A 25,607-nucleotide genomic window follows, 5' to 3' on the forward strand; every position below is an offset into this window, starting at 1 on the left:
ACGAATCTTCTTGTGTGCGAGTAATGACTCATCGTCATTGCCATCCTCCAAGCTCCCTATGAGTTTATCCAGCTCAGGGGATGTTCCCCACTCTGATCACTACTTAGAATTCTGGTTTATCCGTTAGTTTACATGAGAGAGATTGATGAAATTGAATCACAAAATCACTAAGCCTTGGGTCAATTCTTTCTTCCTTTTAGACAGTTCAGTTTAAAAGGGGTTTTCCAACCGTCCGGTGAATTGTTCCTTTACACCAGCGATCTTGAGCAGGTGCATGCTAGATGGTTATGTTTAACGTGAAATTGAGCAAGCGGAAGGAAATGGTTTCGCACTCGGTGTTTTTCGGATAAATCAAATTAAAACCTGTAGCCGTGATGCCATGTGACGTATCACATCTGTCCCATCGAACGTATATCTCCATCCGCCACCCAAGTGAGGGTTTGAGTTACAAGAATGAAGAGAAACGGAAGTTACAACTCTGAAAAAGAATAGGCAGCAAAAAATTCATCTCAACAAGTCAGGTTTGTAGTATTCCAGGTCCAAACCACAAATGCATATGCAATCGAGCACTTCTCATCTTTACAAGGGTTTACACCGTAGAAACTGAAGCTGGAAGAACTTACAGAAAACTGGAGAGAAAACGTAAAATTGCCCCAAAACACTATTATATCATTCTGTTTGGCTAGCCTACTGTCTCCTCATTCTCAAAAGACTGGACGAAATCTGAAAGAATGACCGCTTGCAATATGTTCCAGTTGAATCATTCGCAGATCACGCACAGACCTGCCATCAGCGATTCCAAGTGCATGCAAAAATCACAAGCAACTTGCATGCACTTTTTGACATGTCAGTTATTTATGAGACACGCCTCAAGATGCCACCAACTATGCGACCTAAAATCTAGAATTCGTTGCGATCCTTACTGCTGCAACCCCTGGCATTGTAGTGACAGACCGTTTTTTCCTGAGGTAGATAAATGAGCCACTCGCGAGTAATAGACATAATAGGATGACCTGTCAAAGAAGTACAATGGATATGCATCAAAACTAAGGTTGCTCGAGAAAATCCTGTCTCTTATTCTTATGTTCTTTTATGCATATGTACCGAATGCTACACATTTACATGCACCTGAAAATTCGGACCTAATCAATCTATAACTCCTTTAAGCCTCAAAATGCATCACGTGGTAATGCCGATGTATGATATTACGAATTACATGCAACTTGTACGATGTGAAGAACAAACTTTATTGGACTTGGTTGCAGCTACAGGAAGTCAAAATGGAAACTCATCACACTTCGTGTTGCAACACAATGTACATGGCAAAGGCTTGAGCAGGAATTTCTCTTAGATGACATTTATCGGAAGACGTGCAACAAGCAACCATAATGACAAGAGAAAAGGATCACAAAATCACGTACCTCAAACCCAATGACTGACAACTTCTCCTCGTTTAAAGGTGGTATACAGCTTCTGAAAGTGATGTATTCTCCCTGCCTATCTTTTGATTTGGATGAGTCATCCAGTAAAGCTCTGACACTCATCGACTTAGTAGGCTCAGCATCTTCATGGAGCATATCAAGTCCCTTTACTTTCTTATGAAAGGTATCCATCACCAGGCGGCCCTTTTGAGTTTTGCCATTAACAACCTTACTATTCCCTATCTTTACACATTTCAAAGGGATACGATAGCCGGTCTCACTGCAGTGGTATTTTTCATCTTTCTACAAGAAAATAATGCCGATTAAAAAATGGCTAGAACTTTACCACGAAATGACAAAAGACAAGAGGCAAGCTAAGGTAATTCATTAATTTTAGAGATGTGCTGGTACCAGAAGCTTACTCCTTATCCAACTCTTAAAATAGTGGTTCACTGCCAAGACCTTTCAATCCAAAAGAAGCTAAACTATATATGCAATGATTTGACAATTTTACCAGCCAGAATCTGAAAAAAAGAACTTGGACCTGCTGAAAGTTCTGAATGTTTAAACAGAGTAGGTGCTTACATCAAATTCCATAATCTGCTTCTGCAGCTCATATACACTTACATAAAAACCTCTTTCGCCCCATCAAACAAGCAAAATCTCACTCAGAAATTTTAATAACAGCAGGATGAAAAGAATAGGATATTGGCTTAGTAAGAAGAACCAAAATTTAAGAAGCTTGTAAGGACCTCTGTTGGTGTATGCTGAAGGTTAATCATTGATTTCACAGATAAGGAGTAAAAATGCAATTTTTGAAGCAGCAAATTGCTTTTAACTAATAAGTCGAAGCATAGACACCAAGATCCATAGCCATTTCTCTATTGAACACCCATCAATGTCTCTTCCAGTCTTTAAGGAATTTCAAGTCATTGATTTCCTAAATTGGCAATGGCAATCCAATGTCCTGTGCTGTCAAATTTCAACCAAAAGACATCAAGCAAATCTAGGTAGACAGTTTAATCTGTAAATAGGTGTTTTAACAACCCTAAGCCTTTTTCTTCACTGCAAGTAACAAGTATGCATTTTTATGGTGCCAACCAATTGAAGAAACCAAAATCGAAAGTAGCTAATCATATGTGTCTTCATTAGTCGTTTAGTAGACCATACTAGATATAAAGGCAGATTGTTATGCGCACCGAATACTCATTGAATGAATGGTTCTTATGTTAAACAAAGATTATTTTCTCTACTCATTCTTGCACCCATACCACACTTTTAAATCTACTATTTCGGTGTCTAACACCCTTCAGAACACTTAAACTGTTAGTTGTTGCGTATCATGCCGTCTACCTGACTGAATGGAAGCTACGGTTCCACAAGACACCGCCTTGGCTTGTTACATTATCTTTCCTGGGCAACTAATTCTGGTCCTTATGCTAAAAAGATTTTGCCAGCACTCCACCATCAGCAAGAACCAAAACAAGAGCAAAGTACAACGGGTCTTGTCAATGAGTGTCCCAAGACACTCATTCGCTTTTCAAAGCTTCGACTCCACATATCACAAGAACCATAAATTTCCCGGATTTGAAATATTTAACGAGTCCGTACACTTGGTGATGAAATCCAAATAAGTTCAGGCAATGTGACTATTGAGATTCATACCTAAAATAACAAGGCACACATAAGAAGACGTCGCCCGATTCTCACTCGCGAATTTACCAATAAACACAATCCAGGGAACTTTGTTCGCAAGGCTTAACATCATAGCAGTTCAGGAACAAATTAAGCTATTTCAATTCAACAAGAAATCATAAAGCATACCATAAAAGAAACGTTTTCACTGAAAAAACAAAGGAAATGATGCCAAAAAGAAGAAGAAGAGAGAAACCTTCTCGGAATAAAGGCAGGGAACGCAAGCCCCAGAAGGAGAGCAATCGAAGGAGCTGTTGCTACCCTTTGGAGTCTCCCTGAAGCTGAGGAGAGCCCGACCCTCGACGATTGATCTACCAGAACAAAGGGAAAGAAAAATCGGGTCTTCAGCAACTACTCCACAACTCAATTGCCCCCGATTCTCCTGCAACAAACGGGTACGAACCACGCAGACACACGATCCAAAAGGATTCGGAGCTTGGGGCTTTACCTGCGTCGCCCTGGAGATCGCTGAGAAGACGCCGGAACGTGAAGCGACGTGAAGATTAAGCAGGAGAGGCACGACAGGAGCAGTGTAGATTTCCAAGACTTCTTCATGGATCTCTCCCTTGCGTTTTCCTCTGTATTCTCTCTGCTCCCCTGTTCTGTTCTGTTCTGTTCTTCCAGCCATATATGTTCTTTTCCTTGACGAAAAGGCCCAGCAATTTCGGCCCACGATGGATTGCAAAAGCCCATATCCATTTCATTTTATTTTTATTCCCCCTTTTTTTTTCTTTTCTTAAAAATATTTCATCAGCTCCAACCAAAAAAAAAGAAAAAAAGAAGCTTTCCTTCCTGTCCATGGAAGCGGGAACCGCTCTCCTCCGCGGCTTCCTTCCCTCCGACCCCCGCCGCCTCCGCCTCCGCCTCCGCCTCCGCCTCCTCCGCCGTCGTCCGAGCCCTTCTTTCCCGCGCTCCGTCAGGGCCTCCTCATCTCCGCCGGTAGAGGCGCTTGCGCGTCGCTTCGCTTGTGCGCAGGATCCTTTCGATTCGCGCTCGTTATTCACGTGCTTCGTGTGTTCGTTTTTTCGAGCGCAGGGACAGTACAGAGGGCCGCAGCCGAAGAGGGATCTCATCGCCGACTGGGTCCCGAACAACGACGGTCTCGTCCGGAGCTTGCCTATCTACGTCGGCGGCGCGTCCCTGTTGGCCGTCCTCTTCAATCGCACCGTCTCCGGCATCGCCCCCGTGGCCGACGCGAGCAGCTCGCAGTCGAGAGCGGATTTGTTGACGCTCGGGATCGCCGTCACCAATATACTGGCCGGACTCGTCTGGCTGTCTATTAGGCCGAAATCTGTATCTGCGGTGAGCTATCTTCCATTCTGTAAGCTGTCTCGCCTCTTTCCGTCAGCTAATTCAGTTCGTTTCTGTGATGTACGTGACATTTACATATCTAGCAGTGAGTTTTGAGCTTGATTTCAGGTGGAACCGCTGGGTGCGGAATGTCGGAGAATACGGTCGGACTTGCCTGAATCAGTAGTGTCCGAGTTGTTGTGGTGAATACTTTACTCATTGGTGCTTTGTCGAATATCCATAGCTCTTGTGGATGTGAACTTATATTTATCATTACCAGCTGCTCTCTCTCGGTATCGGCCTGCCATGGTTGCTTCCTGTATTGCTGACTTTAACTAGAACTCTCACCAATCACTGCCACATCATGCATTCGATGTTCTTGCATTCGGGTGGCGTGGCGCTTTCTCAATTTGTATGAATGTCGAGCGAATTGCTTGGTGCTCGTGCAGAATCTCTCTCTCTAAGTATGAAGGTGAATAGGGAAAATTGAACTATAAACTGAATGAACCGCCTGGTTTCTCATTGCTGTTGCGGTGTTGTTAGAAAGGATCGATCGGGAACTTGTGTTACATGACCAAATGCTGCAGGAGACGGTGGTTGTATATAGGTTTTGCATCCGATCCAATAAAGTTTCAGGTTCTCTGAAGAAAGAAGTTGCTGATCCAAATTGTTCGAGAGCTTATCCTAGGGATCTCAAGTTTAAGAGCCACATCACTAACTGATGGCATCTTAATTTGGGTTCATTAGTTGCATTCATCATCATTATAATTTTCTCATACGAGTATGTGCCTTCATGCAGTATTCTTGTGGGTGGCATTTTCTGCTTCTTTGAACTTTGCTTGTGCCAAATGTCTTTTAAATGCCAGCATTGTCTCTATATCATCATGTTTGGTTTTATATATGAATGGGCTGTGAAGTTGGATTTGAAAGAGATTAATGGTGACCTGAGTAGAGTAATAAATTGTTCCTCTTGCTTCATTAGATTTTCTGTTTTGTCTTAAACTGTTCCTTCTCAGGGTGTGGGAATCTCTGTCTACGGTGACCTGCTGCAGGTCTTTGGCCATTATATATGATGGCCATTGCATCATGCAAATTGGCATGGGAGCTAAATCATCTGCTAATGATGGTCAAGCAGAGGACGTGGATGCAAATAAACTGATGCAAGGATCTCTTTATCAAGGCATTATAAATTCGAGAGCACGTAAGTAATTTTCGGGGACGGTTCTTGTTTAATCAGCTGTCCGACTCTTATTTTACTACAATTTCAATAAGAGAAGCATTCTATCGAATGCATAGAAAAAGCTGACTGTTGTTTTACTATAATTTTCAGAGAGTTACCTGGCCAACCTATCTCTTTATCCTGGGAGGTCTGAGCTGCCATTTCTTCCCACAAACACTCAGGTGAATGTAATAGATTTATATGAGCACATGATTTTTTCTTCTTGGATATCTTTCTCATGATAAACTTTAGCATTTGGACTAGTGGAGACAGCGAAAGTATTGTCTGTTTGTCGCATTTAAAAGTGAATCAAATTTTGACTTAACCAGGCAGTTATCTTGCAACCACTTGGAGACAAAGGCATTGCAGTAATTGGGGGTGACACAATCAGGGGCTTCACTACGTCTGATCAGGTATCCACTTCATCTCTAAATTTCTTGTCCATCTGTTTTATGATGAACAGATGCCCAATGCTCATCTGTGCTTTAGTAACTTATATATCTGGGACATTCACAAGTCATTAACGCGGCCTTGAAATACAATGTTATCTCTCATCTTTTTTTTTTTTTGGCACAAGATGCCTCATGTGATATATTTGCATGAACTCGAAGTCTATATTTCTCTTCATTCAATTTATTTCTGGAGCGAGGCTTTTAATTATCTGTTAGCAGAGCCCTTCTGTTTATCCCCATATAATGTCTTTGGTTGAAGCATTTGACTGCCCTTTCGTTAGATTAAATGACCTTGGGTTAGGCAAACCTAAATTCGAGGGTTTGCCCAGGCAAGCTTAGTTGTCTAATTACAACTTATTTACCTCCTCATCCTTTTCTTTGACACCCTATATTGATAACAACAGGGTCGAACAATTCATAATGTTAATTCATGTGGTCAGAAGTGGCCTGAAGTTTGCATTCATGTTCTTGCTTTGAGACCAAAGGACCCTCAGATTTTAACCTTTTTAAAGTATATCTAGACATAATAATGTAGTGGTCCTATTTCTGCCCTCTGATTATACTTTGCCACTTTCAGACATGGATAACATATATTGGCGAGAAGCTGGATGCGGCACTTGCAAATTATGTAGATAACAACACGCTACTTATGCAGGAAAGAGTTTGACTCTGACACCAATGAATGGTTTACCTGTGTATGCAACATTGGTTTTTGGTTGATCTTGGTAAGATTCTTTGTGAAATTGAGACTGAACTCTAACTCCTGTTTTCAATACATGAAGTTAAAACACATAAGTCCACTTTGCGTCAGACCTTAATGTGGGAGGTAAAGATCTGATCTAACAAATGGTTGCGTGTATACACTGGAAGAAAGGTCTCTTCAAATTACGGGCATCAATGACTTATCTGGATTAATGTCACAATTCTGGTTGTTAACTGTTTTCAGTGCTGAATTACCACATCAAGTGACAAAATTTTACTAAGATGAGCAAGAGAGACTTCCAATATAATGCCAACATATAGGCTGCCAAAGCTTCATCATTCAATTAGTCAAGGCATAAAGTTTCGACTTTATACTTTTTTTATGCTAGTAAGTAGTTGCTTCTGATGCTCTTCTTATCACATGTCACTGGCACGAAGAAATTGTCACTCTTGCTAGTCAATTCTGTCCTCATCAAGCCTCGTTGTCAAAGGCTGGGGTCATATCTTCATCATATTCTCTTCTTTCATATGAAAGTCCAGGCTCATATTAGTGTCTTTTAGGCTTTAGATCCACTTGCCAAGATGCCGTCAAACCTTTATTTGAAGATGAGGCGTCTCTTTTCTCGTGGCAGTTACCACCTTCACCAGTTGCCGTACATTAAAACCTAAAATTTATGAGTTTTGTCTTCAGGCCGAAAGTTCCTTTTTTTCTTTTGTCAAAACTTGATTGGATGGTGTAATTGTCATCGAGTGTACCCATCATTGTATTTTAATTTCATGATTCCTTTTGCAACTTGAACAACTGAGCGAGCCCACTTCTTTCTTCCTCTTGAGCAAAAGAACAAAAGAACAAGCATCACCTAATCTTGAATTTTCTTCGGGAAAACGTAATGGATCAACGTTTTCAGGTGACATGGATTGAGTTCAGCATTTCCCATCTCTTGTGATAGCCTCTGAGATTATAATATTGGAAAGAGAGGTGTACGTGTTGAACCTGAACCTCTGATCAACTTCACTCGACTATACTGCTGCAGTGCAGGCAATGCCCAGCAAGAAGCAACAAAATCGGATCAAGAATTCAGCCAGTAATAAGCATAAGAACGAAAGAATCAATTCATGTCGTCAAAATATTACATCTGTGTGAGATCTCTATGATCTAACAGTACATCTTCGTGGCAGGAAGAAAGAAAGAAAGGTAAGATACAAAAGGATGGGCTCCCCGAAAAAAAGAATCAACAAAAAAAGAATTGGTTCTCTGTATAATGTCTCTCTGTTTTACAAATGCAGGCGAACAATCTATATGAACTCGACTGTACTTTGTGTCACCTCGAAGGTGAAGACCTCTCCCATGGCAGCATCGTACTGGTTGCAGGATGAGCAAAGTTAGCCAAAACAAAGTCTCTCAACCCCGTGTCCCAAAGCTCACAGAACTGCAATCTCCAGTTGTGAGGCTCGATGGCCTCGGTCCCGAGGCCCGGCGCCCTGTCCTTAGAGCCCTTGTTCTGATCCTCCCGCCAATCCGCCACGTATGTGGCGACCCTCCGGAAGAACTTGGTCCTAAACGTCTCCCACACCTGGTACTTGTAGTGGTTGATCACCGCAATGCTCTCCGGCACATTCAAGTACCTGAACCCTTCCTTCAACCTGAAATGGTGCACCTCATTGAGGAGGGTCGGGTCGAGTGCGTCGGGCCGCACGATAGACTTGTGCCGCTCTGGCTGCTGCAGCCTACAGGTGTACCCGACCGTCACTCCGCGCGGAGGCGGCGAGGTCAACCCCGACGGCCCGAAGCTATGGCAAACCGTCCTTATCTCCGCGATTATCGAGGATGCGCTCGAGAAGTTGGCGACCATAGCCCTCAGCGTGCCTTTGCCCGGGATGCCGAGGCCCCTGCGGGGGTTGCTCGGGAACGGGAAGTAGAAGAACTCGTCGACGTCGAAGAATCCCACCCAATTGCACTCATCCCTCGCCCTCAGCACGCAATGCGAGAACCCGGCTTCTTGGGTCTTTATCCACGGCCAGCTCTGCCTGCTCACATTGTAGTTCTGTGAGTTGAGCTCTCCGATCACTTCCTTGATATCGTCGTCGCTGTTGTTGTCGTAGATGAACCAGCGGTCGATGCCGAGCCAGGCGTGGTACATTATCCACTCCCGCAACGACGCGGCTTGGTTCCAAACCATGGTACAAGCGCAGAGCTCGTGCTTCGTCGTCATCTTCTTCCTCCCCGCTTCCTCGCTGGTCCCCTTGGAACTGTAAATCCTGGCCACAGAAGGCATGGGAACGTGAACTGAGGACCTGCCGTGCGAGTGGAAATTGGAGGGCAACCCGATCGTGACCCGAACCCCCTGAGCTTTGATCGGGTTGCTCCGAATGCTCCGTGGCAGCGGACACCTGATCACCTCCTGAGCCGCCGAGACCGCCCTCGTCGTCCGCACGGAAGTCTCGTCCTTGTCCCATTTGGCCCACCCGAAGTGGCAGCTGAATTGCGCCGGGTTGGATCTCCGGTGCGGCCTCAGATTCAGCCCCTTCACAAACACCACCGCAGTCTCTCCGTCCAGCTCGGCCCCATACACCACCCTGTCCCACGCCCGGACCGCCGCCGCCGTCCGATTGGACCGCGCTCGTTCCCAACCGTCCGCCGGAGCAGCGGCGCCGCCGCCGCCGCGCCTGCGCAAATCCACCTCGGCAGCTGAGAAATTCGCCGGCGGTAGCGGACACCTGACAATGGACCTATGCTCATTGTAAACATCAACGGACAGCGCAGCCTCGGCGTGCCGATCGGAACCATTCGAAGCCGGTGCGTGGTACACGCACTCCAAGTCCTCGCGGCGGCGGCGGAGGAGGATCACTCCGTCGGACACGAGGAGCAACACGTGGTCGGGGAACAGAACCCGATCCTTGACCCTCGGCTGCGCCGACGACGACGAGAGCGGGCGGTGCTTGAGGGAGTCGAGAACGGAGTTGCCGGCGGAAGAGGACAGGAGCGACAAGGTGGAGGCGCTGAGGACGGGGCGGAAGGACGCGGCGGAGACGCTGAGGCCGCGGTCGGAGGAGGAGGAGTAGGACAGGAAGAGGAGGAAGACGAGGAAGGAGAGGCAGAGGGCAAGGGATCTGAGGGAGAACAGCTGGGAGCCGCTCGAGTAAGGCTTGGCGGAGGCGCTGCGCTTCCGCCTCCGCCGCTGCTCCGACTCCATCTCTAACGGCTCTGTAACGACGAATGACAACTATCGGCAACGACAGCAACAAAAGCCGAACGGTTTCAGAGATAGAACGAGGAGGAAGAAGAACGAAAGAAAGAAAGAAGGAGAAGAAAGAGGAGCAGTAGTACGGGTTGGACTGGGGATGTGCAGATCTGGAGGCGGACGGACAGCAGTTGTTGCTCGAGGGCAGTAGAGATTGCGTTGATGCGTGTTCTCGGACTATGATGCGTGTCCCCGAGAGAGAGAGAGAGAGAGAGAGAGAGAGAGAGAAAGGGAGAGTTTTTACCTCTTTTTCCACGGAAGGGGGAAATGGGATATGTTTATTTTTTGCGGTTCGCAGTCAATTAAAGTCGCCATGGACTGATTGACAGGAACAAAATGGCTCTTTGTTTCGCCAGAAAGAAAGGAAGAAAGATAGCTCTCTCTCTCTCTCTCTCTCTCTCTCTGCCTCTCTGTCATTGCACACTCGGGCTTATCTTGAACCAAAAGCAAAAGGGCAGAGAGGCAAAGAACGGAACAAATTATTCTCGATAAAAGCTTCCCGAAGAAGCGAGGTAACGAGCGAGGAAGGGTGAGGTGGAGGTTCAATGGCCTCCGTCGCAGATTCCTTTCCGGTAATCTTGTCGGCCTTTTGCGTTTTCCTTTTGCCAAGGAAATAAGAAAAGAAGAAAAGAAGAAAGAAAAGGAAAAGGAAAAGGAAAAGGAAAAGGTGGGTGAGGGGAGGGGGGGTGGGAGAGGACTGGTGCGGCCGTAGTGGGCTAACAATAAGATAGTCGCCCCCAAACGCGAACACCGATTGGAAAAGCGTGTCGAAGAGAATAAGCGGTGGGGGGGACGACACTGCCAGCTTCTGAGAACATGTGGCTCCCTTACGGAAACTGGTTTGTATACATCTCTCTGGGCTTGTGCGGACACAGAGAGAGAGAGAGAGAGAGAGACAGACCCTCTTCGTCTCTCAGTGTCAGATAGGCTTGGAAGGGGAAGAGGTGGGGACTGTGGGGACTGGGGGATTGGGGGGGACGGCGCTGCTGGCACAGTTTCACCTCTTTGTCGGGTTCGGTTTCGCTTTGTGAAATTGATTCCTTTCTTTTTTTCACCTCCTACGGTCCAATTTTAACTATCGGGCTGTTTAGGGAAAGTTCCAAATGAGTGCATGAAATCGGACCGACTCGAACCGTATATATATATTTTTTTATTTCTTCAAAAAAATAATTAAAACGTGAACTAAACCCTGAGTGAAGTATGTTTTTTGGTTCGTCTTTTCAATTTGAGGATTATAATTGATGTTTGATTATTCATGGTTGCAAATAATCCTTATCTCTCGATGATTTGTAGATTTAGTTTATTGTTTTCGATCTACAATTTATAAATTTGCTTTTTAATTTTTGTTTATCGTAGAGGATATATAAGCACATAGTTAGGGTCCTTTTACTCCGATCTTTTTCTAAACAAGTAATGGATAACATGAAGAGACGGCATCAAGTAATAAGAAAAAAAATGACCGGTTCCATTAGATTGAAACTGGTGGTCCGATCCAGTTTTCAGTTCTAGGACTAACCGATCCGATCCCCAGTTCCTAATTTTGGAAATTGGTCCTCCCGGTCCGGTTCCCGATTCCCGATTCCACCTTAAAACTAGATCGGATTGAGAATCGATCACTTCTAATGCCAATCTCAAATAAAAGCCTAATCTCATCGGTTGGTTAAAGGCATTTTTGTCATTTTCTTTTTTTAATTTTCTTTCCTTTTTATTTTTTTCTTTCCACAAAAAAAGGCTAAAATTAAAAAAACACAAAAAAAAAAAAAACCGAGGAGGAGGGCTGTGGCCGCCGCCTCATCGCCGGTGGGGCATCGACCATGGCCCTAACCTCAACCTGGGTGAGGATTGGCGACTCTCGCCCAGATCTCGAAGAGGGTCGCAGCCCTCTCCTGAGTACTGGCGAGGGTCGCTGGCGACGATAGGCCCTCCCGCCTAGTATTTTTTGCGTTTTATTTTTTAAAATTTTTTAGCCTTTTTCACGAAAAGAAAAGAAAAAAGTAAATGACGAAAATGCTCTTAGCTCAGGCTCTTTTTTTAAATTAATATTGTTACTTCAGCTCTTTATTTGAAAAAATAACGGCATTTCAGATCTTTTTTTTTTAAATTTTGCCGTCTGTTTCTGATAAATTAAATTGCAATCCCATCCGCCGGCATCACCGCTCTTTCCTTACCCTTCTTTTCTTCTGGTTTTTTTGAATTCCTTGCTGCTATTATCTGTCAATTATTGTTGACCGCTGAATTATTCGTTCCGAGGAATTGAATATTCGGGTGATTGAATAATATATTTGCTTATTTATTTAATCGATCGGTTTGGCGCTTTCTCAGGAGCCCGTGTCATGGACTAATTCTTTTTTAAGAATGGTTCGCCCTATGGATGCGATTGAATCATTGGGATGGGACGGAGACCTGTCAGGCATTAATTGACCCTGCTCAAAGAAATTATATCATTGATTAATTTAATTCAGAATATTTATTTGTCTATTTTGGTATCTGCATATGAATCGATTCCACCTCTATATATATATATATATTAATTTTTTTTTATTTTGGTAGAAAGATTCCACCTTAGTTGTTTAATTAATCATAAACAACCCAATAATTAATATTAGACCATAGGAGGAAAAAGAAAATAATCAAGGGAGTGTTTGACTAGTGGAAAATGAGATTTTCATGAGGTACTTGAATGTTTAAGAATCCGCACTGGATGGTTTCTCTCTAATCAATACCCTCAAACGTAACTCTTAAGCTGCGTGGAGGACGGTGAAAGATCTCTACTTAACTTATTAAAACATAAACCCCTTGGTTTTAAAGATAAAACATGATGTTAGCTTCTTTTGCAATGTTCAGGCAACGGTCTCCACAGGTCCCCCATGTCTGAAGAAATCTGCCAGCTTGCGGCTGTTTTAGGGAAGGAGCGTAAGAGAGTCCAAAGGAGCTCGGGCGAGCACGCGAAGCCGTTCGTGGTAATAAAAAAAAAACACACATTGAGGAGGGGGGGGGGGGGGGCATTAGGTCTCGTTGGTTAAAAGCGCCTGGTGCGGGGTGTGATCCTCGAAGTTTCGTGTGGACGGACGGGTGACATTTTGATGTATTCCTAATGAGTTTCTCTCTCTTGCTTGAGAGCAACCTCTGCTTGTGACGTCTTTGTTGGATGTGTAGGTAGCACCTCGTCTTCCGGGTGGCACATCGCTTCATTCACTTCCACTCCCCCATCACGTCATTGAAACGGGGCCAATCTTCCGCCATAAATAAGCCGACGATTAATAAGACCCACAAGGATAAAAGGAGTGATAATGCCATATCACCACCCCCCTTATGCGTCTTTGTACATACCCTTTCGACCCAAAAAAACAGGAAAAGAAAAGCGAGCCACTTTATGGCAATCTTTATTGTCTGGCTAATAATGAAGTGTTCGAGGCTCTTTAGCAATTGATGATTGAAGCAAGTAGATTTTCGGAGGCCAAATTGCGATGTGGAAAAACATGCAAAGCTTTATTTGGAAAAGAGCTCGTGTGCTCTTAAGATTAAGGCTTTGCAATTTTCTCGTTTTGCCACCTGATGTCTATCTTGTCTAGATCGAAATCCGGAATAGTTTATTTGTCTTTTATTATTTAAAATGGTCCGTGCACTTTTTAATGAGAGTAATGCGTAATACTAGGTGTACTAAGACTAATCTACTCTGCTGGTATACTAAGTGACAAGTCTGATTGTAAAGAGCCTTAAAACAAGGGGTCCATATTCCGCATCCAATTAAATCCTATCACGTTACTTAGTAATTCATTTTAATAAACATGGCATTGCTCTTTTAAACAAGTTTGCAATTAGGCTTTTGGGTAAAATTGCTCTGTCGTAGACAAATTGATTAGGGATGTCCCGTTCTAACGTATGAGTGTGGCGCTTGTGTGACTTATATGGTGCAGCACGAACCACTAGGGGTGTGCAACCGGACCGGGTTTACCCGGAAACCGGACCGGCCCACCCGGAAAACAGGTCCGGGAACCGGTTCCGTTTGAACCGTCCGGAACCGGTTCTATATTTTGGAACCGATTGAAACCGGTCCGGTTCCGGTCTAAGTGAAAACCCACGGACCGATTTTTAGAACCGGTTTTAAGTTCTTGTAAAAAAGTAAAAACCCTAACATTAGACTCTCACTTCTCGGCCTCTCACTTCTCGCCTCGAGTCTTGACTCTCTTCCGGTTTGCGAGCGATTCCCCTTCCTTCTTGCCCTTATCGGTCGCTCGCAATAGCTCGCCGCCGCGGCTGCTCGCCGCTCGTCCGCGCCTGCGGCTTGGCTGCTGCCGCCGCGGCTGCTCGCCGCTCATCGCCGCGGGCCGCTCGCCGCTCGTCGCGCATGGCTGCGTCGCCACGCCGCCGCGCTCGTCGCTGCGCGGCTCGCCACTCGTCGCGCCATGGCCGCTCGCAGCTCATCGCCGCGGCTGCTCGTTCTTGCCGCAACCCAACTCATCGTCGCGGCTGATCGCTATCTCAGTCCCCGCAACCCAGCTCGTTGCCTCTCGTTGCCGCGGCTCGCAAGAACGCAACCCCTCTCGTCGCCTCTCGCCTTGTTGTGGCCGACTCCGACGCAACTATTGAGAGAAAGGTGAGTCCGCAATTGAATTTTTTTTGGTACTTTTTTGTTAGGTGACGAGGTTTTTGTTGTAAAATTTTTCGGACGGAGGGGGGAAAAGGGACTAGGGGTTCAAACAAATTTTTGATAATTCTCGTTGTAAAATTTTTCGGTTTGATTGTGCTGCATTTGAGAGGAAAGAAGGGAATGCTCCTTGTGAGTAGTACAATTCTTGCGATTTTCGAGTTCTTGTTCGATGTGTTTTGGTGCTGTGTTTTTGTGGTGATTGTTGTTTGCTTGTGGGGGGTTGTGTTCGGGATGGTGGGCGACTGTATTCTCTTGATTTTTTGGGCCATCGTTCAAGCTGTGTGTTCGTTTGGTGGGGGTAAGCTCTAGGGTATCCATGGCGGTTTGGTCGGTCTGATTGCTGCATTTGAGAGAAAAGAGAAAACATGCTGCGTTTGGTGGGAGCATGCCAATTGCTGGATAGTGCTTGTGATTGTTTATTTTGCTTCAAATTTCTGAAACCGAAAAAGGAAAAAAAAAAAAAACAGGTTATCGGGTAGCCCGAAACCAGGACGGAAAAACGGGTAGGTTCCAAAACAGGGTTTAGGGAAAACAGGGTAGGTTCTAGGTTCCAAAAATTGAGAACCGGTTATAACAGGGTAGGTTCCAGGTTCTAGGTCTGGACCCTACCCACCCTGGAACCGATCACCCCTACGAACCACATCAGTGAGGAAATTTTTTTCAAAAATTTAGCATTGAGAAAGAGCAACAACGATTACTGGTCAATGAATTTTAGCCAAATGTGTAATGTGATCCATGAATTTTTAATTAATTAAATGTAGTCATTCAACTTTAGCCTAATATGCAACGTGACCCCTGAACTTTTAAATTATTCAATATGATCCCTAAACTTTTAATGTACATTCAATTTAATCCTTTAGGACAACATTCAACATTTTTAAATATTTCAAGAATTAAATTGAATATGTACCAAAAATTTATGAATCACATTAAATAAATTAAAAATTTAAAAATCACGTCACACGTGAATATAAAATGGGATTTGAGAAATTGCGTTCTTTCATTTTGGGAATTTTCTACTTCCTTGTGGACAACTAGTGGGAGACAACTTTCAAAAGATGCACGAGAGACTGCTATTTTTTTTACTTTTTTTTTTCTTTTTAATTCTGGATTCATTTGGGTTTAGTTGAGTGTGTGGGCTTCCACAGGATGCACCGCTGGGGGAACATTAATTTCGATCTGTGACATTTTCTCGGTTCGTTGGCATTTGTCACTGGGGCAAATAAAAGGCCTCTCTCTATCAGAATTGGACGGCGAAAAGTACCTAAAAGGTCCGTAACTTATTAATTAGTATAAATTTAATTCTAAATTTTTTGATTTATTTAATTTAATTTAAAAAATTTCACATTGATATTAATTCAGTCCATCCAATAAATTTATGCTGAAAATTGCAAACGCGGGCGCTAGCCATCCTACGTGGCACTACTAATACTAAGGTAGATAATTTTCTAAATTATTTTTTTAATTTTTCTGAAGTTTTATTACTTTTTTTTCATTCCTTTCTGTTTTTTTTCCCCCAAATTGTGGGCCGCGAGGTAACTTGCCAACCCTCATCGAGCGCCCTCGCCGACCCTTACTTGTGGCTGGCGACCTCGCCGGTCCAAACTATTAAAAAAAAATTTAAAAATAATTCAAGAAAAATATTAAAATTTGTCCACGTTAACACCAACTATTCACATAAGAGGGCCGACGTACATGTCAGTGATTTATAGCCTAAATTGACCGGATGGACCGAAATGATAATAATATGAAAATGTCTAGAACTAAATGGTTCAATTGAAAAGTTTTGAGACTGAATTGGTATCAATGTAATAGGTATAAGACTTCTTTTTTTATACGTTTCCCGAATAGGACGGGGAGTGCAAGAACACTCCTCTTCAATTCAATTTCAGGTTCTGGTCTACGTTCGCGATCTACGTTCACATCGCGAACAAGAAATTAAGATTAACGTGTGAGCAGCGCATTTGGCTGTCTCTCTCTGTCTTCTTGTTGAATTATATCAACCAAACAGCGTGTGCCCTAAGATGAGCCGGAGCGTCGGCCTCTGTAGAAGAAATCGCGCATAGCAATGTTCGCGTTCATAGATCCTTTATGTTTCTAAACGGCAGTTCAAAATTCCGACCCATGTTTTTTTTAGGTAAGAGTAAAAGTTCCCACCGAATTTCCACGTGTCGTGTTTCCAAGGTGCGAGGAAACGTTGACAGCAAACAAAGCTCGTGCGTATGATTGCTTCCGTCCATCTTTCTAATTAGTTATATGGAATAAGTGGCTCGAGGGAGTAGCGGCGATGTGGCGTTGGGTTTTGGCACGTCGGCGATCCCATCTTTGTCAATCGATACAATGAAGCCGAGTCGACGGGACTTTTTGTCATTCACCCAACGTGGGTTCGCCGTGTAGTAACATAACTCATGTTTGACTCGCCAATGTAAAGACATGTGGAGGAACGGGAACACGAGATTTTCAGCAATATTAAGTTTGGCGACAAAAATTGACTGTTCGAAATCGAATTCCCGCAATGGCACGATGGTTCTTCTGTCCTGTGACGCAGCAAATCTGGACAGCTATTGAGTTCCACAGCCATATCTTTGCATGAAATGACGGGGGATTGCATGAAATGTACTAGTTAGAATATCGAAAGAGTTGGTGGAAACCCAATTATACCAGAAAAAAGGCAGTTAAGTAAAGACCTTACCCACCAACCCCTGCGCGTCCGATCCACTCTGTCGGTCACGGACCGATCAGTTTCTTTGTCCGCTAAAAGATTCATGACCGACAGGTGGAGGCCATTTACCACAAGAAGTGGGATAAGGAATTTAACTAGATTAGGGGCAAAATACGTTTTGGATACGTCCGATGTTTGTGCCGCTTCTCCGGACCATAGCCTGCTGGTTTCCTAGCCCACGAGGTGAATGGGATAAGTTCTCCTTGGCCCGGACAGACTACTTGGAAGACCAATTGCCGTGGAGCTCTTCCGATCGACAAACAAAAGCTGATTCCACCGCAGTGATTACGAAAAGGCATCGGTAGATCTTCACTGAATGGGATCGAAAGGGACAAAGAAATTAGCCGGATGAGCGAGCTTCGCTCTCATAGCGTGGCCTCGGCGCATAGATTGGTTAACCTACGTGCGAGTTGGGCTCAGACTCAAACTAAGAGGAACATGTGCGTCCTTTGAATTAGGCTTCTTCAACCCCGTGCTGTATTGCGAGCTTGCTTTTATCTCGAAGTTAAGAACATATGCCTCCACGAGATTGAAGCTGATTGTCATCTGCTTTGTACTTAAGTATCTTAAAAGTAGCCCAAATAGAAAGTGTTCAGATAATTCGCCGGAGGAATGACAGCCACAATTGTCGAGCACGAAAGCTGATGAGTATACTCAGCCGCTGTAGTTTTTTTTATTTTTGGGTCAAACAGCCGCTCTAGTTTAAATCGTCTCCAATGTATCGCACTGATCGGTCTTCTAGAAGTCAAGGTCTCAAGGCAACTCCATCCATAAATTAAAATTTTGGTTATCTATATCGAATTATGCTATAGAACAAGCCCATCATATTTCAAGAAAAATTGGAAAGACCGGTGATAGAAAACCCTTATGATCCAGGCCAATCTAGTTCGTTCCATCCTTTAGAAGACTACTCAACTTATGGCCTTGGTGATGGATCTCTACTTTAATACCGCTGCCCAAGCTTTTCCACAGCTAAATCGGAACGTGCGGCCGCATTAATTACTGTTGTGTGAATTTAGGCCATATTTTTTTCTTTTATTTTTGCTCTGTTACAACCACTATTCAAATAATACCAGAGTCCACGCCCCTGTGTAGCTTCAACCGTAGACCCAAGAATCCTGGTAGTCCCGGTCAGAAGCGTTTCAAAATCCTACATGGCGAGGTCCAGCATCTGCCATGCCCAACGTTGGCTAAACACGCTAGTACATTTACCAAACCATTTAGCTAAAATTTTACTCACCAGCACATGTCGACCTTGTTGGCTTAACACACCTCCGTGGAGCTGTCGAATAGCAAAATACTGCGCATCCCATCACGTTGTATCAGTCGCATATCGCATTAGTCCATAAAAACATGACAAATGCAGCAAAACTCGATCTATTTCTTGGCACTAAATTCATCGCGGTATCCGCTTACCATAATGTCAGCGAGCAACTAGACAGATGAAGCATTGCATTCCGCGCAGATCGATTCTACTTAATATTGGAATGAACCGTAAATGAAATAACTCATTCATCCTGCACACTCAAAGGCTGCTTTTTTCACGTGGTCAATCTTACACCTGCGAGGTGGTTTGTCTTGATTCCAATCATCCTAATCCTGGGAGCAGCCTCAGAGTTAGGTGTTGCCTCTTTCATGTCACTTCAAAATGATAGGCAATACTTATTTCTAGAACCATTGTCAGCCTGCGGCGCTTCTCATTTGTGATGCAGTCATTCGTTAAGGATTGAGTATCGTCGTCTCTCAGCAGTGATGATGAACATTGAAATGGATCAGTCCATCCAAAAACTATGCAGACAACCTGACAATGAAACAGAGGAAATATTTACAATTGATAATGGAACCAGATTGAAGTAACAACTCACAAGCTTGCAGATTGTAAATCATAGTAGATTATTCAACATATATTGACAAAGGAGACGACGCGAGATCACAAAACTTGCATAGGAATTTAGCAAAAATACAGTTTAAATTTAAAACTTGCTAACGATGATTTTGAGCCCATTAAGACAAGATCATACATGCAAAGGGAATTTTAAGATGTCGAGACAATCTTAACAAGAAAAATTTCTATTAGAATGAAGGAAAGACCTGGTAAAGAAAAACAAAGGAAAGAAACACAAAAAGTCTACCTGCTGCGTAGATTTCCCAGTGCCCTAAAACTACCAGATGAAGACCCATTGATCCCACTGGCCATGTGAAATTGCATTCTCTCGGTGCTTAGGACCATCCTCTTTGATGTTTTGTATGAACATGACTCCAAACTTTCCCTGGAATTACTTTGAACATCCGTTTCCTGATTTACAACAGATGATCCATTGTATTGGTTATGTACCCGTTGACTCCCTACTTCATGATTTTCTGCATCAGCACTTTTATTGCTAATGCCATGCAACATAGTTGTCGATGGGACACCATCAGAAGAAGATAATCTTGTAGTTGAACACCGGCCATCTGCCCTCCTCCAGAATTTGGAACTCAAGAATTCTGCGCCAGGCAACTTACAACATGTGTAGTCTGCACTTTCCACATTTGGAAACCTTCCAGTAGATAATGCTATATCATATGAAATCTCCTCTATTGCCATCTCTAGACCATGTACACGAGTCTCCAGAGAGTTCATCCCACTTTGAGACCTTCCAATATAATTCTGGATTTAACAAAGTACGAAATTTAGTAAGAAGGTCAGGTGCTTTGTCCAGGGTTAAATATACATTAATATAAACTACAAGATGGCGGCAACAGAAGCCACCTACTGCAATGTTCACAATGAGATTCCAAAACCAACCAATGGGAAAAGTCGACAAGTGCTTCCTTACCCATAATTATTTATGGTACATAAAAAAAGAAAGGCCCAAGCTAGAGAAAGGCTGACTTTTGTTTCATGGAAGTACAGAGGTAACCAGCAACCAAAGCTTATACTTTCCATCATGGCAATGATTCAATTGCTATAAGCAGAGAAATGACATCACAATAACGCATCGAGCAGAGAAAGTGGCGCATAGGCTATAGTTTCAACAATGAAATGATGAATGAATCTCACAGTATAGTCTTGCCTTAGAATTTACATATACAGCACTCGACATGAAAAGAGAAAATCTTAAGGAACTTTAACCAGAATAATGCACAGGGCCTGTGATGTACCTGAAGAAGGTCAAACAGACTGGACTGCTGATTTTCAATTTGCGCAAGTTGTTTTCGGATCAATGATAAGTCTTCCATTTCCTCGTCTCTGACTGCAGCACTTAAATCTGAATCCTTTAGATCATCAAATGGTACCACACGAGAACCAGATTTAGAAGCCACAGACTTCTGAACTTTGTCATCTGCAATCTTACCGAAGAGAGCACGTCTCACTTTTCCTTTGGTGTCTTCTTTCTCATCCCGCTCTCCTGTTTCTAAAACTTTGATCTCAGTTATCGTATTGTCATGCTCGTGATCCAACTTGAAGGAGGTTAAGTGTGGCTGTGTATTTTGAACTTTCGAATCAGTTGATCTCGCCTGATCCAAAGCAGATGAGATGGAAGAACTTTTATCACTGTACTTTAGGGGTATTTCCTTTTTGGTGAACTTTTTGGACAGAGACGACAGACTACTCGACGGAGACGACCTGTTGATCTGTTTCTTTGGCTCAGGAGTTGTAACGCTAATGTCTTGCAAACTTTTTGACAAGGCAGGCAGGCAATCAGCGATGCCACTACCTGGGCACACAAGAAACCCAAAAAAACCATTAGTAAAATGAAGTATAAAAACTCATGCAAGTTAATGCTCGACTGTAAGAAAATCAAAGGGGCAAAGCCATAACAATGTCGGGGTACACAACATAATCTTCTTTTTGAATTCGATTTAAAGTTGTTAACAGTTTAAATTCTCACCCAAAGACCTTACTCCATTCATTGCAAATTAGAAAGAGCGACGAATAAGAGAAGCAAGAATACTGTGTTTTAAGTAGGACATTATTTTTCCAGAACAGTATGAAACATGATTCGCACAAGTCTCTAATCCCTATTTCATGATCACGCAGGTTAAGCCTCGATGAAGTGATAGCAGATAAAATTGAACTGATTGTATCCGACTGATCCATCTGAAAACTGAGATACAACTCATGTTGCTAAGCTGATCTTAATAGATCAAGAAAATAGTATTCAAGAAAAAATGGGACCCACGCTGATGCCACATGTCCCCGATGATTAGCTCCATCTACCACACTAGTCACTGAAAGAACCCATCTTCTTTTTTTCTCTGCCCAATAAGATGCCCTAAAACAGTCGAATGAACGGCAGGATTAATCATTTTTACCGGACGGAGCAGACAGGGGGTGGGAAACGGCCGAGACGTCCTCGCAAAGATCTGCAACCTCCTTCCACGACTCCAAAGTGCGATTCATTGTTTCCCGAACAATTTTAACCTGCAAAATCGGAGTCAAAGTCAGGTTCTAAGATACAGGATAAACTTCCGACCAAAAAAGAAAAAAGTACAGGATAAACCAACTCTTTGATTTTCTAGAGCGTTATTCTCGGATCGGCTCTCGAAAATGAGAGCCCAAACCCAAATTTATCGTCTCATCTCCATCACGAATCTTCATATACATGCGCATTCCTAACTCGGAGAAGCCAAACAATTTAACCATACCTTGTCGAATCTCCGACTCTCCAAGCACTTCACGCAGGAAGCCTTGTGTTCCACCACCAGCTCCCTCTCCGCCACGTTGGCGACTCTCCCCAGCGCCTCTGCTGCCGCCTTCCTCGCATTCCAATCCTCGTTACTCAAAAACTCCAGCGCACACGGCACCAGCCAATCCAAAATCCCCTTATTCAACACTCCACTAACACCTACGATGCTCCCTATCATCCCCATTGCAGCTGCCTTCGCCTTAAAGCCCTCGCTCTTCAACAACTTCGCGACCCTCGGCAACGCCCTCCTCAGCACCTCCACCTCCGGCTCCGGCGCCGCCCCCACCGCCGCCGCGATGCACATCGCCGCGCCGATCTGCGAGTTCGCGTCCTGCTCCGCCGTGAGCGTCTCCATCAGGGGCCTCATCAGCGACGAGAACGGGGGCGTCGTGATCTCCGCCGCCACGGCGGCGGCGGCGGCGACGCAGGCCGACCTGACGGCGGAGTCGGCGTCGCGGAGGCGGCGGGTGATGATGGAGACGATCTTCGGCAGGTGCTGGGACAGGGCGTCCCCGTGGGAGCGAGAGAGGAGGGCGAGGATGCTGACGCACTGGCGGCGGACGGGCGACCGGGACGCGTCGTCGGTGCTGTGGATGCAGCTGAGGAAGGAGGAGAAGCCGTCGTTAGTGAGGCCGAGGGCGATGGACTCGAGCTCGGCGGTGGCGAGGGCGAGCGTGTCGCGATCGGAGAGGCGGTTGAGGCAGGAGATGACCCGAGATTTGAGGTCTCGAGCCGCCGCCGCCGCCGCCGCCGGCGGGCTTGAAGACGGAGACTTCCGGCGGGAGGACATTGTGGAGGCAGGGCTTCGATCATCTACTTGGCGCCGCCGGAGCCGCTGCGCGGCGGCTGTACCGCCGGCGATCGGCGATGCACGGTGGTTGCGAGGTGCTCTCGAGGAGGGAGGGAGGAAGGAAGGAAAACGGGAGAGATTTGGTGACGTGAGTGAAGCGCCGGTTTATAAATATGTTCGTGCAGAAGAAGAAGAGTGGGGGGTGGCAGGTGGGCCCCACTCTCTCTCTCTCTCTCTTTCCCCTACCTTCTTTTTTTTTTTCCTTTTTTCTTTTTTGCCACGACGAATAATATATCATCCTCATGAGGGGTACCGATCGGAGACGTATCGTGAATATCGAAAGTTTCTGAATACGATCCAATTTTCGTCAAAAGAGTACGGCGTGATAACTTACGAAAAAGAGCCTTCCATAGCATCCGACGCGTGATTTTTTTAACTCACGAAATCACGCGAGGATTTTTTGCAAATCCTCTTTTTTTATGATACTCTTTAATGACTTTCGCGCACAAATTTCGGGCGTTGAGAGCGATTCTGGCATATGCCATGTTATATACGTCCTTTGCTTTTTCGAGATTTTATACGCTCGGTACAAACGTGATATATATTTACATAACCACTTAAGCACACGGCGCACTGGCTGAGGGTCGTCGAGAATGTTTGAATCCCGATGATGATGACAACAACGATGGGAAGAAACAATTTTAAGTTGTATTTCAATATTGGAATTCCTGATCTTGGAACGCATATTACGTAAACAAATGCGACTAATCGATCACGTCATATCATTCGTGCGATCGATCCATAAATGTATTTTTTTTTTTTCCTCTGTGATAAATTCCATCGGTTCGCATGCTCCTCCTAGAGCCGGTCCACGATGTCCAATTGGAGGTTATGCGTGGCGTAGCCCTGCACGAAGAGCACGTATTATATTGCAAATCTTCGATTGGCTCGAAAGCTCGGACCTCGCTGTACGCGGAAATACATACATAGACTTTTTAAAAAAAACAATAATAAAAATGCAGGCCAGACAGTATGATCATATGAAATTAAGAATTGAGTATATCCACGAGCTTATCATAGACGGCCGAAAAGACAAAGCTCATCATGGGGAGTCTCCAGCTTGTCCAGTTGTCATCTAATCGTCAGTCTCATACCCCCCCAATATATATATATATATATAAGGAAAATTAAGTCTTCCTAGAATTTGTTTGACCTGTACACGGGATGATAAAAGAGAAAATTACTCAAACCAATCCTATATTTATTGTGCGGATGTCAATTCGGTCCTAAACATTTGCACGAAAATTCCAACATAATCTTTCCAACCAATTGCTGCCGGAAATCGCTTACGTGGCGTCCGGTCACCACCGGTCGTCCTACATGGCAAGCTGACATATTTGTGGATAGACACACGTCAGCAGTTTTCGATCGATAATTGGTCTAAATGACTATATTGGAATTTGGCATAAAGGCTTCTAACGGGAGTTATAACTATATTGGTAAAATCGAAATGTTTAGGACTGAATTGACATTCGCACGATAGATTTATGATCAATTGGGTAATCTTCTCTAATCATAGAAATGAATTTCTTTTCTTTCTTTTTCCGCGCCAGAGAAGTAATGGCGATTTTCTGCCATCATCGGCGTTACATTCACGGTCCGATCGCTACTTGGGCTTGACGAAACACAATATATATATATATATATTGGGTCGGACGTTTAGTTTTAAGTTTTTTTACGGAGATTGTCATGTGCCGGGTGATACGGAATGGACACTCCCAACCCCCAATGGATCCAAATGTCAAATGAAGACACAACCTTAACCATGTGCGGATCACGTGCGATTGCGATGGCTCATGACATTGTTGGGTGCATCTTCCTCTGAGGCGATTTCATTTGGGTATTCATCAAATGGTCGAGAGGCATCACCTCGAGTGATTGACAAATCATTGGGTACTTTTCAAGTATATTCTCTCTTTATTATACGAGGGTGCGTGTATAACCTCAAGTCATACGGCGAGTGTTCTCATATTTTGTGGGAAGGGGGATTATATCGAGCCCTTTTGCTCTTGAGTGATTGTACTCCTATGTTGAGAGATCAATCAACGGTTTTTTTTTTTAAGTAATAAGTGGATTTGAGGAGTAAATATCGGGACTATGTATACAGAAGGGTCTTGCGATCTCACGAGCTATCGTTTCTCGCACGTGATCTCAATCTTTTGTTGGAGATCTTCTGGGTGTCTGTATGTTAAGACATTGATACAATACATTTGGATGTGCAGCGATAACGGGTTGATCCATCGAGACCGTAGAAACTACGGTATATAGAGATAACGGGATAATTATCCAAAAAGTCATAAAACCTATTGTATGGTAGTTACTTCAGATATAAACCTTTTAATTGTACCAATTTAATTCCGTACCTCTTGACGATTTGCAAATTTAACCTTAAACTTTTCCTTTGTATCAATTTAGTCGTAACTTTTCGAAGATTTGCTGATTTAGTCCTAAACCTATTATTTGGATATTTGGTCGAAAAGATTATATTGACAAATCATCCAAAGGTTTAGGACTATATTGACAATTCATCAAAAGATTTACGACTAAATTGACACAATCGAAAGATTTATGATTAAATCGGCATCAAAAGATTTAAGATTAAATTGACACAATTGAAATATTTATGACTAAATTGACCTCTATATAATAAGTTTGAGACTTTTTGGACAATTTTCCCTGAAGATAACAAT

The 25,607-nt window shown here is 43.9% G+C and overlaps 4 protein-coding genes across 6 annotated transcripts; 1 reads left to right on the top strand and 3 right to left on the bottom strand.

The window, feature by feature from the left end:
- Window positions 1-479: 479 nt before the first annotated feature.
- LOC115671814 (uncharacterized) lies at window positions 480-3,718 on the bottom strand. The gene is made up of 4 exons (XM_030593464.2): window positions 3,565-3,718; window positions 3,313-3,427; window positions 1,422-1,724; window positions 480-1,013 (listed from the first exon to the last, which is right to left on the bottom strand). Exons 1-4 carry the CDS (start codon window positions 3,669-3,671, stop codon window positions 894-896), a joined length of 645 nt encoding a protein of 214 aa, XP_030449324.1. The 5' UTR covers window positions 3,672-3,718; the 3' UTR covers window positions 480-893.
- Window positions 3,719-3,885: 167 nt separating this feature from the next.
- On the top strand, window positions 3,886-6,831 carry LOC115671914 (protein COFACTOR ASSEMBLY OF COMPLEX C SUBUNIT B CCB4, chloroplastic). Of its 3 annotated transcripts, none has more exons than XM_030593599.2 (7): window positions 3,886-4,055; window positions 4,152-4,418; window positions 4,536-4,609; window positions 5,423-5,607; window positions 5,737-5,807; window positions 5,955-6,038; window positions 6,655-6,831. In XM_030593599.2, exons 1-7 carry the CDS (start codon window positions 3,915-3,917, stop codon window positions 6,742-6,744), a joined length of 912 nt encoding a protein of 303 aa, XP_030449459.1. In that variant the 5' UTR covers window positions 3,886-3,914; the 3' UTR covers window positions 6,745-6,831. The 3 variants fall into 3 exon arrangements, with proteins under 3 accessions (XP_030449459.1, XP_056165930.1, XP_056165929.1); XM_056309955.1 differs by having other exon boundaries at window positions 5,959-6,038; XM_056309954.1 differs by having other exon boundaries at window positions 5,459-5,607.
- Window positions 6,832-7,868: 1,037 nt separating this feature from the next.
- On the bottom strand, window positions 7,869-10,659 carry LOC115671913 (glycosyltransferase family 92 protein RCOM_0530710). Its single transcript, XM_030593598.2, has 2 exons — window positions 10,108-10,659; window positions 7,869-10,003 (listed from the first exon to the last, which is right to left on the bottom strand). The coding sequence occupies exon 2, from the start codon at window positions 9,971-9,973 to the stop codon at window positions 8,102-8,104; it is 1,872 nt and encodes a 623-aa protein (XP_030449458.1). The 5' UTR covers window positions 9,974-10,003; window positions 10,108-10,659; the 3' UTR covers window positions 7,869-8,101.
- An 8,096-nt stretch (window positions 10,660-18,755) lies between these two features.
- Window positions 18,756-23,000, bottom strand: LOC115671947 (TORTIFOLIA1-like protein 4). The gene is made up of 5 exons (XM_030593650.2): window positions 22,027-23,000; window positions 21,694-21,802; window positions 20,539-21,095; window positions 19,527-20,044; window positions 18,756-19,195 (listed from the first exon to the last, which is right to left on the bottom strand). The coding sequence occupies exons 1-5, from the start codon at window positions 22,855-22,857 to the stop codon at window positions 19,183-19,185; spliced, it is 2,028 nt and encodes a 675-aa protein (XP_030449510.1). The 5' UTR covers window positions 22,858-23,000; the 3' UTR covers window positions 18,756-19,182.
- Between the last annotated feature and the right edge of the window lie 2,607 nt (window positions 23,001-25,607).

Source organism: Syzygium oleosum, unplaced genomic scaffold (assembly GCF_021117445.2).
Source record: "Syzygium oleosum isolate NSW1041296 unplaced genomic scaffold, Sole_v2.1 Sole_v2.03, whole genome shotgun sequence".
NCBI lineage: Eukaryota > Viridiplantae > Streptophyta > Magnoliopsida > Myrtales > Myrtaceae > Syzygium > Syzygium oleosum.

Bases quoted from the DNA above. Each gene is read 5' to 3' on its own strand.
- LOC115671814 (XM_030593464.2), bottom strand. From the start codon at position 3,671: ATGAAGAAGTCTTGGAAATCTACACTGCTCCTGTCGTGCCTCTCCTGC. The intron at 1,725-3,312 runs GTTTCTCTCTTC...ATTTTCTTGTAG, and splicing joins CCTGCCTTTATTCCGAGAAG to AAAGATGAAAAATACCACTG. The intron at 1,014-1,421 runs GTACGTGATTTT...CTTCTTTGACAG, and splicing joins TGTCAGTCATTGGGTTTGAG to GTCATCCTATTATGTCTATT.
- LOC115671914 (XM_030593599.2), top strand. From the start codon at position 3,915: ATGGAAGCGGGAACCGCTCTCCTCCGCGGCTTCCTTCCCTCCGACCCC. The intron at 5,608-5,736 runs GTAAGTAATTTT...TATAATTTTCAG, and splicing joins CATTATAAATTCGAGAGCAC to AGAGTTACCTGGCCAACCTA. The intron at 5,808-5,954 runs GTGAATGTAATA...TGACTTAACCAG, and splicing joins TTCTTCCCACAAACACTCAG to GCAGTTATCTTGCAACCACT.
- LOC115671913 (XM_030593598.2), bottom strand. From the start codon at position 9,973: ATGGAGTCGGAGCAGCGGCGGAGGCGGAAGCGCAGCGCCTCCGCCAAG.
- LOC115671947 (XM_030593650.2), bottom strand. From the start codon at position 22,857: ATGTCCTCCCGCCGGAAGTCTCCGTCTTCAAGCCCGCCGGCGGCGGCG. The intron at 21,096-21,693 runs GTAAAAATGATT...TTGTGTGCCCAG, and splicing joins CCCCCTGTCTGCTCCGTCCG to GTAGTGGCATCGCTGATTGC. The intron at 20,045-20,538 runs GTACATCACAGG...TGTTAAATCCAG, and splicing joins GTCTGTTTGACCTTCTTCAG to AATTATATTGGAAGGTCTCA.